General features: G+C 38.9%; 1 protein-coding gene across 6 annotated transcripts in view; it reads right to left on the bottom strand.

Moving 5' to 3' along the window:
- Positions 1 to 12,742, bottom strand: part of CCSER1 (coiled-coil serine rich protein 1) — a 725,174-nt gene that overhangs the window by 499,718 nt on the left and 212,714 nt on the right. For all 6 annotated transcript variants that reach the window (XM_079990786.1, XM_079990785.1, XM_079990787.1 and 3 more), the window contains exon 5: positions 9,351 to 9,471. In XM_079990786.1, the coding sequence (XP_079846912.1) occupies positions 9,351 to 9,471 (121 nt within the window). The remainder of the gene's footprint in view (positions 1 to 9,350; positions 9,472 to 12,742) is intronic.

The raw sequence follows: 12,742 nt of genomic DNA, 5'->3' as shown, positions 1-12,742 counted from the left end.
AAGCAAAACTATTTCCATTTAGTACTTTTGGGCATTTCATTTTTGAAGAGGCTGTCAAAATATAAGTAAAACCCTTGCTTGTTGTCACTAATTAGGGGATTTGCAGTACAATAGTGTGCCAATCCAGTCCTCACTTACGTACAGAATTAAAGTGGACCCTTCGTCCATTTGCTGTGGCACCTGGCAATAGGCTACATTATCGGAAGATAATATTTTAAACCACAGTGAAGCAAGATGGAGTGTCAAGATTGTAATGTTGGCATTTTATAATGGTGCAGCCATTTCTGCACCATATACAGTACCCAATTCCTTAAAAAATGGTTAGTCAGTATGTAGTATTAGTAAAAAGGCCAAACCTTAAGCTGTATTAAAGGATAACAACACATGGCTGTTAAATAAATGACACAGTGCAATATGTTCATCGGAGGGTGTATACACCTATTTTAAGATCTGCTGATGATTGTTATTATATCCTCATATGCGAAACCACAGAATTCGAAGAGCATACTTTATTTTTCCCATGACTGTAAATTATAGGAAAACTATTTTTTTTCACTGTGCGAATATATGAATGTTCACAGCAGACTTTTACAGAATACTTGATATGAAAAGTCCAAACAATTAACCAGTAATGTGAAACAAAAGAATCTTGGCCAATTTGCAGCAATTGGAATCACTTAAAGGAGAAACTTTCTGAAAGAATGATTAGTTGAGATTAGTCCTAATATTACAATGCTGATTATTATTTGTTATTTTCAAGGGATCAAAAGCTGAACTAACACAGCAGAATTTGATTAGCTAGAATATCTCCATGGAATGTAAACCATTTGGCATAACATATTATCTTAATAACAGATGCTGACCTTTTGTGTCCTTTGCTAATTGTTTCTTATTTGAATGGTATCTCATATCATTTGCATAGTCTTTTAAACGTTCAGTAACAAAAATATATTTTATAAACATCCTTAAACTCAGCATCTTGTTACTTTCACAGACAATTTGGAAATGTGTTGTGCGACCAGAAGTCAGCAGAGAACGCGTATGGTCTGGGAGAACAAAGAAGCTGAGCTAGTCAGCACCATAAAAACAAAAGAAGAGCCCTCTTGGTTCAGACCTTGAGGCCATCTCTCCAAAAATTCAATTTCCAACAACCAGGCAGACAGATGTACCTCATGCCCTGCTTTTGGGTTCCCCATAGGTATAGCTGATTGGTCAGTGTAGGAAACAGGACACTGATGAACTAGGCCTTTGGTCTGAACTAACAGAGTTCTTCTAATGTTCACCTGCTTCTGGAAAGCCCACAAGCCATGATCCCAGTAGTTATCTCCCCAAAGCTGGAATTCAGAGCTGCACTGCCTCTGGATTTCATTTAAGAACTTAACAATTTCAATGTTGGATCCGACCAAAGGACTGTTGAGTAACCCACTATCTGGCTTCCCATTGTGGTTCCCATACTATTGTTCAGAGGCATGTTGCCCCTGATCCTGGCAGTGGCATAATATCACTCATAACTAGGAGCCATTGATTCCTTTAATCTTCATGATTTTTTTTCTGATTTTAAGCGATCTAGGCAGATGACTATCACTAGCATAAGTTTAACTATGTGTTTTGTCCTTCCTGAATCTCTCCCCATCCAGCTTTGCCACCCACCCTCCATTACTCTCCCCATTTTCCCCAAATTATCTATTTATTTTTATTTCATAAAATTCATACACCCCTTTTTTTTGTAAAAAGCAAACCTCAAAGTGGTTTACAGAAAAAGTAAAAATTGAACTGGCACAGCATTAGGGAGAGAAAACATGAGTATTCAATAAACATAAACATGGTGCACAGAAGCTGATGGACACAGGCTGCAAGAAAGAAACCACTGGAGAATGCACAATTATCAGGGCCAGTTCCATCTTTTAGGAGGCCCTTGGGCAAGTTGACCTTGTTGGGCCCATCACTGACAAGGTCCATGCCTTTACTGGGGTTGTTGCCCAGTGACTTGTCCTCTCTCTATGGTCAGCATACGCATATTATTACCCAAACAGGGCTGCTGCTCCTTCTTCTTCCATCCATCATGGTCACTTGCTTAGAAAAAATAAGTGAACAGACCATGCCAGCAAGTAAGAAGAGCAGAATCGGGAGCTCCAAAATCAGTAGGCCCCTTGCTAGGTTTGGGGCCTTTGCAAGCTGTAAAGGATGCTGATCCCAGTACTGGCCCTGTAAGTGGTCATCATAAAGTTCAGTGTAAACCATGTCAAGAAAGATGGACTGTTATGGGGCAAGACTCTTGGAATACTGTGAATACACCCTCTGCCTGGGGCTGTGGATCAGTAGTTACATGTGGCATTCATCAAAGCCAAATCGTAAGATCCTGATAACTGGACCAAGTGATCTCAATTCCTGTTGTAAGGCTATTCAGCTTTAAGCATGGATTTAAAGAGCTCACACAGGACAGAATTGCTCATCCACTTCAATGTTCTACTTAACTGGGGAAATTGGAAAAACACTTAAATGGTGCAATCATCTATTAGGAATTTGACTCCACACTGTCATTTTGTATGCTTCATTTTTATCTCTGGAAAATATCTCCAGCGGTTATATTCAATTTCTATATAATGCCTGTTATCTTACTTTCACTTTCAGGTGTTATCTTTCCTTTTTTTAATACCACCAGCAGTATATTGCAGAAACAGTGATTATTGCAATGCCTTTGTGAAGGTTTCCACAATGAAAAAGAAATTTAGACTTTCCAAAAATGTTCTCATTTTTAAAATGATGCCTGACAAGCAAATCACAAACTTACTTTGACTTCTATAAACAATACTCTTCCCATAATGGTATGGTAAAAATAAAAATACTGTTTCTATAGGCCACATGTCAGTTTTTCACATGTACCCACTACACGGTTGGAGCTGCTTCCTTCTGGTGCAATCAAAAGTGGTGGCTGTAAGCCTCTGAGCACTGGAAACATGGGGCCGGCCAACTGCCCTCATATCTCAGTTATCAACCAGCTGAGAAGGAGGTATGGTTATCAGCAGCAGCAGCAGCAGCAGCAGCAGCAGCATCACTTTTAATTTGTATACTGTCTTTCTACTTTATAATACCCAAGGTGGTTTACAAGCTGAAGAAACAAAGAATGTACAGCTTATAACAATCTAATCCAATACAAAAATGTGATAATAAAACATAACTTTAAAATAAGCAACATATCAAACAAAGTAATATTCAACAATCCAATAGAATAGTGTAGAATAATATTAAATAGCAGCATATACAAATCAAACAGAAATTCACTCTTAACAATTATAATAAATAATTTCTAAACTATAATCAATAAAACAAAGTCCCATCCAACTGGCCCTGCTCACAGGAAGCCGCTGGTCATTGTGACAGACTCCTTTGGGAGGAAAAGGAAGCTGGATATAGATCAAATGAAGATTTACTACTACTACTATTATTATTATTAAATTTATATCTCCTGTCCTTCGTCCCAAAGGAGCTAAGGTGGCAAACACACAAGCGATAATAAAACCTCCTAAAAACAATTCCAATACAGATGCAGACTGGGAAAGATCTCTAGTTTAAAAGGCTTGCTGAAGGGGGGAGGTCTTCAGTAGGCACAAAAATGTCAACAGAGATAGTAACTGCCTAATATTTAAGGGGAGGAATTGCAAAGGATAGGTGCCATAACACTAAAGACCCAATTCCTATCTGGGGGGAGCAGACCTTTTGATGAGTTGGTATCTGCAGAAGACCCTCTTCTGCACTGTGCAGTGTGATTGGTCAGGTATACAAGGGGAGAGATGATATTTTAGGTATCCAAGTCCCAAGTCGTACTGGGCTTTATGTACCAGAACTAACACATTGAACTTTGTCCAGTCAAGAACTGGAAATGATCTTATTGCTTTTAATGAAAATTATTGTTTTTTATTCAATTTTGTTCTATTATATAGGAAAACAGATTGGTGAGAAGCGGTATAGAAATCTTTTCATTTACAAATAAATAAAATATAAAACTACAAGCAGCTCCAGTGCTGCTGTGGCTGCCTGGGGAACTTACCTATTATACAACATGGCAAGGTAATTAACCTCATGGTACATGCCTCCTTACTTGATAAAGTAGGTCCAGTTGAACTCAATGGGGCTTACTTCTATTTAGACATGCACAAGTTTGTGTTGTTAATCCACTACACATCCGTCTCATAAAAGAGCTGTCTTAGTTTTCTTTGTGCGCACGTGCACATATTGCATTTATTTCAATTTTATGATGTTTTATTACTCGCAAACAGCATCTTGTAGTAATGTACTTGATTAATCCTCACAGCTGAGTTGCAAATCTGTTTCTGCAACCTAATTTGTAATTATTGAGAGGGAACTTTAATTCAAATGCTGCAACGTTCCAAATTACTAAATTAATTTTGTCTACTTTCACAGATAGCATTAATGCTTAAGTGTTTCTGCTCTTTCCTGTAGTCCATTAAATTTCTCCAGATATTCCTATGTGGTTTACAAAGGGTGGGCTCAGTGACAATTTGTATTGAACATCATTTCTTAGTTGGCTTCTCAAAGGCTTTACATTTCGCGGGGAAATCATTAGGTCTTTGTGTTGAGATTCCCTTGTTCTCTTAAGAAATTTAGCAATAAATTTATGAATAATTATGAGCATATGATCAAAAGCATTAATACCAATAACTGTGAATTCCAAAACAAACAAAAAAATATACAGAGCAATCCTTTACTTATCTACTTAAAGTAAGCCCTGCTGAGTTCAATTGGACTTAATTCTAGGCAGGTGTGCATAAGGACTGTAGCCTTATGGTGCAAAGTTTGAAACATAAGTATAGCAAAAGTGTTACATATCCATACTTTTGTGTGTTATTCATTAATCATTGGAACTGATACACTAACTATTGAGATTTCCCTCCTAAATTGTAATAATGTAGTCTTTATTGCAAGATTAGGTACTTTATTATTAAATGAATATTGCGTTCTATACCTATGTTGTAATACATACAAAAATAAAAAATCTTCCAGCAATTCACTTTTTTCTCTTAGCAAGACAGACAAGCATTAGAAACTTATACACAGACTTCCACTAGATTGACTCAGAAGGAACTAATGAAAAAAACAGAAATAGTTTGGTCTATTTTTCCAAATGAATTTGCCAGGCCCCTGTCAAACCTTCAATCCAAGTGCACTAGAGGAGAAATAAGAGAGACACCTTCCTCACTGTCTTACTTCACTGTTGGACTAGATAATCATCATGCATCCCAGTCAGGTGAGTTCTGCTTAAAGGGAATTGGGTAGATTGGCTGGATGTATAGAGTGGGTGGGCCAGTGGGCATAACCTAGGTATTCTGTATTTTGAAAGAGAGGCAGAGGGGAAATGTTATTAAATCAACTTGATGACAAATTGTCAAAATATCCATAAATGCCAAGTCCACTGGTCAATTTTCCAGAAAATCTGATATGGAGTCGTAAACCATAGCATTCCACATCTTTCTTCTGTAAGGCAGCTTTTTTTAATCCAAGCTGGAAAATAATTCAGGAGCCCTGTAATGTTCACCTCTTCTATGAGGTCAGCTTTATGAGCCTTCAAAACTCATACCAGGACCTCAGCCAAACCAACTTTATGAGCATCCTTAGTAAGTAGAGTCTGTCACTCAGCAAATCAAAATATACAATTAATGGTTCTTGTTTTCATCAAAGGATTGCCTTTGCCAAAAAAGAACAAAACTGCATGTATTCTCTTAAGCCAAATTCTGTGTTTAATAATAAATCATGCACATTCAGATGCAGGTTAATTTCCAAGGAGATTAGGCTTTAGTGACCATTGGCCCAGAGCCTTAGAAACATCACTTAATCTCAGTATACTTTCCAAAAACTTTCCAGGCTTGCTCATTTGCTTACAAGTTTTTACCTGCATTAATTAAGCCTAGTAATTCATTTTATCAAAAATGAAAGCATAGCTTTCCAATGTGCCATATACTGTGTCGGATATGCACACTTGCGGTCACACACAACTCTGAACACTAACAGGGGAAATGAAATTTATTTTGTCCAAAAATTCCTCAGTGTGGTCTCCCATTGCATTTTGTCAAAAACCGTTGTGTAAAAAGATTCGCGTAAAATTGGCTTAGCATTACCAAGACTTGCTGTTCACCATGCCAAGGGGTAGGGGTCAAGTGCATGCTGGAAATTAATACAGGACTCTCAGGATGTGGCAGGTAAAATTGCAATCAGCTGTGCATCTGGCACTGGGCAATCACACACACAGAACCCAGAAGGCTGTGAAAATGCTCTAAAGTTCTTAGGTATAGAGCTAGATTAGATGTAGCCAAGTCAATACCATACAGAAGGAAATGTGCTACCTGAGTAAATCAGTGGACTATTTCTGTTGTGCCATCAAGGTAACCTTGGCTTCCCAGATAGCTGTGTTTGAACAGCAATTTAGCATTATTCTGGTTGGCAATATGTTTTATGAGAGTGTTAACAGCTGCCACACAGCATAATAAAAAGCATCACCAGTTCATTACAATAACAAATCTGATAAGGTGCTCTCCTGTTCAGTAAAGCAGTTCTTTCGATGTATCTGCCCAGATAATGCACAAGCAGCTTAATTATCTACTTCCTTCCATCTCACCTTGCAACCCGGGACCTATCAATCACACACTTGAAGACTTAATACAACCAATTTAGATTACAAACAGAAACAGCATGCACCATATCCCCTGGAGAATGGGGATAAAGTTTTCAAGGAGGAGCGAAACTCTCAAGTTTTCTATTTAAAAAATGGCAGCTCTGTATTAAGCCCCACCCTCTCCCCAACTTGCCCTATGTCCTGACATCATTATGGTTTGTGATTCCTCACCAGTGACAACCAAAATGACAAAAACTTCATTGCCATAATAATAATAATAATAATAGCAGGATGATAAGCTGAATTGGATATAACTCCATTTTGATGGCTCCATGGTTTTGCAATGTACAACAATTAGGGCCCTCTACATGATCCTCCCAAACTGGGCATCTGAAGAACTGAAGGGGCTTTATTCAACTAGTTAAGTCATGTTATTTGCACCAATTAAGAGAAACAAAATCTAAAGTCTCTAGAATTGCTTTTTAGCCTCATCACCAGTTTTATGGTGAATATTATATGCCATTTAATTCCTCCCAGGATATTTAATTTTGCCAGTCTTTCTAAACCTCTGCACCATGTACCATTGCATCATATACGCTTGGTCACTGTTATTTGCAGTACTGCAAATGAAAGTTACTGTAACTTACCAAAAGTAGTGCTGTGGTGCCATGGGAGTGCCAAGTCATAAAGTTTCAAATTAAAAAAGAGCTTTCCTGATTAATGTCCAGGAATCCAGTCTCTTACCCCTAATTTCCCACAGCAGCAGAACTATGATTTGTTACCTCATCCCTACATATGTGAACACTGCAAAGTTTTCAATTACTGTATTTCCTTTAATACTATAGGCTGTTCTATCCTGAGTCTAAACAAAATGCCCAGCTCCATTACAAATCTGCTTGGGCAAATGAATACATTTTAAATTGGTACCAAATAGAAAGTAAAGTAGGTGTCGGCTGTATCTGGGATGGAAGGGCATTCCAAAAGCAAGACGCTACCAAAGAGAAGGCCCTTTCCTGCATCCTGATTGGATTTTGCTTTGATTCTGACTTGATTTTAGCATGTAGGATGTATTTTAATTGATTGTTTGATTTTATGGTGATTTGTCATATATCTGATGTTAGCTGCTCTGAGCCCAGTTTTGGCCGGGGAGGCCAAAGTATAAATAAAAATTATTATTATTATTAATAATAATAATAATAATAATAATAATAATAATAATATTTATTATCCCCATGCACTGCCCCTCTCTCAGAGATATTGAGAGGGGCAGGCTGGTACAGGGAAAAGAAGCAGCATAACAGCAACAGCTCACTCAAAATAAACATGGAAATGGCGGAGACAAAAATAGATTGTGTGAATCAGTTCTCAGTGGAGTTGCACTCTGATACACTGACATTTTATTACTGTGGTTTGTCAACGCTGCTAGCATCAAGCAACAAAGCATAGTCTCACTGAAATCCTCAGCATACAATAGACCTTTATTACGTATTTCCAGATTCCTTAGATTGTTCCTTGCAAGGCAGCATGAGCTTTCATCTGGCAGCCTGTGATCAGCCACACTTAGAAGTGCTTTATTTTCCAGAACACAAACTAGCTTCCTTTTTTGGTGTTCTCAGCTAGGACACATCCCTTCCATTATGTAGCCATCTCAACATGTCTCTGGGCTTTTGTGTGTGTGTGTTTTTATGAATATGTTTGGCACTTCCTACCAAGCTAAAATAAAGTTCACAAGAAGTTTTAGCATCTGCATTCCTTCAACAGAGGCTTGCTGAACTGTCACCATAGCAACACCAAGGAGACTTGGAATGTTTGCCCCAAATGTCAATGCGCTTTTTAAAATTGTTTTATTTCTATGAATTCAAACAACAAATCAACTCTGAACAAATGTCATACAGCAGGGTAGTATGTGTGAAAAAAATATAATCTAGGCTTGAAGTGTTCAAAGTCTCTAGCTTATTAGCTTTCCGCTTCATCTTCCTCTGAACTCACCTGTAAATGCTGTTGGAGAAATATAATACAAATTTGCACTGGGGGAAGTAAGTGCTATGGGAGATCAGGGAGACAAGTATGACTTGTTCTGCATTGCCAAAGTACTTGATCCTACACAAAACATGATATTCATGGTTCTCACATCATTCACTGGGCTTTCGTCTTCCAGTGGTTAATTGTGCTTCTTCCCAGATTATCCACCCAGTAGTTCAATCTGTTGCATGTATACAAGATCAGGTGGCTACACATTTTGACTAGGGGCTACACATTTTGACTATTACGCCAATCCAAAGGGAGCTCTAACTGGCCAAGAACCAAATTCCTATCTCTATGGATGTACTGGTAGAATCCAACCTGACTGTATTTATTTAGAAAAGGGATCTTGTGGGTTATAGGTAGGTGTTCATTGAAACTGTCAATTCAGTGTGCTTTTGTAGTGTGTGTGTGTGTGTGTGTGTGTGTGTGTGTGTGTGTGCGCACACGCAGGGATTAATAATATTTTATTATCTTTATTAATTTATGCCCTACTTCTGCTATCACAGCTCACAACTAAATATACCATAGGCATATAAAACTATTTCTTCTGCAGAAAATTTCGACAACAATGCACCCATAAAACAACTTTATAGCAATGTCTAAAGGAAATTTTTTTAGCTTGCCAGGGTGAAGCAAACGCCACTTATTCTCACTTTTTGCTAAGCAAACCAGAAGTATATTGTAACGTCTCACTCACTGTTTGGTCACTTCAGTCATTTTTGGCTGTTCCTTCTTCTTTCCTTCAGCAGTTGGTTCAATGGGAGTAAGCAGCACAGCAGCACACGAGACTATAGACTGGTGTGAATCTTCCCGGCAAACTGTAAAATAACAGTAATTTGGTTACCACCAATGTATTTCTGGCTTTTCCTTCCCGACATTATTTTAAATATGGGCTTCTCCACTAACTGTCTGAAGCGGTATAGTCCAGCAACAGGTTCACTGCACAAGTCTGCTGGTTGCATGCTTCAGTTCTGAATTAATGAGAGAATGGGAAGTTTAAGCAGTCCTGACATATGTAGTTTCTTAGTGCCTGATGTCCCCATTAAGGACTCAGCTACACTAGAATGCTACATTTCAGAGCTCAGATGCCATTTCAGCATGCAAGATACCAAAAATCATGGAAGACATTGGGTTTTAAAAGGCTGTTATACTTGCAGTTATAAGGAACTTGTGTATTCATATATCTTGTGTGTGAAAGTATATATAAGACACTAAAGCAGGAGTGGCTAACATGTGGTTCTGCAGATGTTGTTGGACTACAACTCCCATCATCCCCAGTCACTGGCTATGTTGACTTGCTCTGCTGGGAGCTGTATGGCAACAACAGGGTCAAAGGCTCTCCAGCTCAGCACTAATGCCATGCTTAATTTTGTTTTCATTTATGAAGTATATAGCCTTCTTTTCAGTCTTTTCCAGTAAGGCCCAAACTATGAAAGCATCTTGGATAATCAACTGTGAGCAAGGAAAACCTATCATGAAGCACAAACATGAAAATTTCCCCTAAGGTGAACTTGTGATTGAAAGGCTTAGCATTATTAGCACCATTTCTTTCTTTCTTTCTTTCTTTCTTTCTTTCTTTCTTTCTTTCAAGACATCTGGGAATCATAACTACCTGACAGCTGTTAGATGTATCTGAAAGTAGATGGGAGATTCCACACAGTTCCCAGTGGTCAGGTACGTAGCATAATAAAAACCAATGCAACCTACACTAATTAGCAACCCTGCTGAGATAACTGCATCATTGCTTACTTATCATGTACTTAACTATAGCTTTTGCCCACTGAGTCACCTCCCTGGGACAAAGATGGTATAAGAGCAACCTTCACAGTGTTCTGCTATTTGTTAAACATGATCTCCCTGCAAACATACAGGAAACCTTGACCTTTATGTTCTAGCTATCACTGTTCTCCAGCACCAGGTTCAATCGCAAATAGCAACTCAGCCAGCGTTTCTTCATCCTGAAGTTCAACCAAAATTCATGGTTCCACAGTTTATGTACCAAATACTGACACCACTAATACACCAATATTACACTGGTGGGTAAAGGCCATAACTCAGCAGGAGAGCACCTGCCTTGCATATAGATGTTGGTATTCAGCAGTAGTTCTACTCAAGAGTAGAACAACAAGCAGAGAGTTGAATACAGCCCAGAAAGTTCCAAGCTCAATCCCTGGAATTTCTAAGTAGGGTTGGGAAGCCTCTGCCAGTCACTGTAGTTCTCAACTGCATATACAGCCTCCACTGATACAAAAGGCTCCCTGCTGCAGATGTTTACCCTCACAACCGTGAGGTGCAGGTGTGTTTTGAATTAGGACATGGAAGACCAGGTTTTAAATCCCCACTCAGCCATTAAGCTCACTTGGTGATCTTGGGCCAGTCACTGACTCCCAGCCTAATCTACTTCTCGGGGGGTTGAAAATAAAAACTGCTTCCTCATTAGAGGAAAGGTGAGATATGAATGTAATAACAACAAGCAGAGATGAAAGAGTTGCATGGAAGAGTCATATAAAAATTCAAGATTAAAATCAGCTAAAACTATTTTCAATCAGAATGGATAGCTGGATAGAGTCAAAGGTCAGGGTAATGTGGTGTGTTATCAGCAAAAGGTAAAAGCTATATAATAAAAGTGTCAGACAGACCTCTGTGAAAAGGAGGATAGTTTAGAGGCTGTCAAAAAGAATGTCCTCTATTGGTTTGTTGCTTTATTGTTTAAAACAATATTGCTTTTTTATTGTATTATACCACAGAATGGGATCGTATGATGAAGGCTAGGGAATAAAACACCCATATATAAAAATTAATGGCTTCGGAAGATGAGATTTTCAACTGGCACTGAATGGACCACAGTGTGGGTGCCAGGGGAGCCTCTATGGAGAGGACACTGCACCACTGAAAAAGTTATAAAATAATTAAAACTTACAAAGTGCCTGGCTGCTAGACCAGGCCAAAAGCCCATCTAGTTCAGCCTCCTATTTCATGTTGGCCAACCAAATGCCTATCAGATGCCCATAAGCAGGATATGAATGTGGTAGGCCCCTCCCCACTTCTGATTCCCAGCATATCAAACCCCACTTGTGATTTGACTCCCTCTTTAGGAGCCATCTGCCTCACTTCATTCAGTGAGGTCACCCTCACCATTCAGTTTTGTATGCCAGCCTTAGTCCACATATGAAGGAGGGTCTTGTCTGGTGTACATCTGCCTGGGTTCTTAGGTCATCCTCTGAGGCGCTTTCCCAGGCACCCATGCCAAATGAAAGAATTTATCCAGACTAGTAAAGAGCTGCAGTTTATTGAGTTCCTACATTTATGTGCTGTCTTGCAGCCAAAGCACTCAAAGCAGTTCCTAGTTTAAAATCACAGTTTACAATCTAAAATACATTATTTGAAAGGGAAAAGGGAAAGCAAATATGTCAAATGACAGCCACCCCAGCTGAACTGATGGAGGGAGCCATGCTGACCCATCTCCCCCTCAGAGACAGACAGGGGAATGGATGCTGACGGAGGCAGCATTTGGGATGGTAAGGGGAAATGGCCCTTGAGGACCTTTGGTTTTCCAATTAATGGGTACCAAAGCACTTTAATTAAAAACATTGATATTTCAGCGTTGTTATTTCTCTCTCTCTCTCTCTCTCTCTCTCTCTCTCTCTCTGTGTGTGTGTGTGTGTGTGTGTGTGAGAGAGAGAGAGAGAGAGAGAGAGAGAGATTATTTTTCTTCTGCTCCTTTAAGCAGGTGGAGGCCAGACTCTATGTGGGCTGAGCATTGCAAGGTAAAAATTTAATACATACAAACATACATAGTACCCTTAACAGGCCCATATTTTATCTTACATTTCAGCATTATAGAAGCAAATGAAACTGATGGTGGTTAGCAGCAGTGGAATTGCTACAGAACTTCTGTTTTTTAAATCATTAGTTACGAGAATGCGATTACAGACGACAATGATCCCCAAAGGGTTAGTTGCTATAAATCTGCAATTAAGCCACAGGCCAGGTTCTTTAAACACTGCAGTCACAATGACAAAATTGTAATTACTGTAATAGGACCATTACTACCAAATGAATTACGTCCTATGAAGCTTTATCTGTTTC

The sequence above is a fragment of the Podarcis cretensis genome (genome assembly GCF_951804945.1).
Source record: "Podarcis cretensis genome assembly, chromosome: 9".
NCBI classification, from domain to species: domain Eukaryota; kingdom Metazoa; phylum Chordata; class Lepidosauria; order Squamata; family Lacertidae; genus Podarcis; species Podarcis cretensis.
The sequence above is the reverse complement of the archived record's forward strand: the minus strand, read 5'-3'. Positions and strand labels throughout refer to the sequence as shown.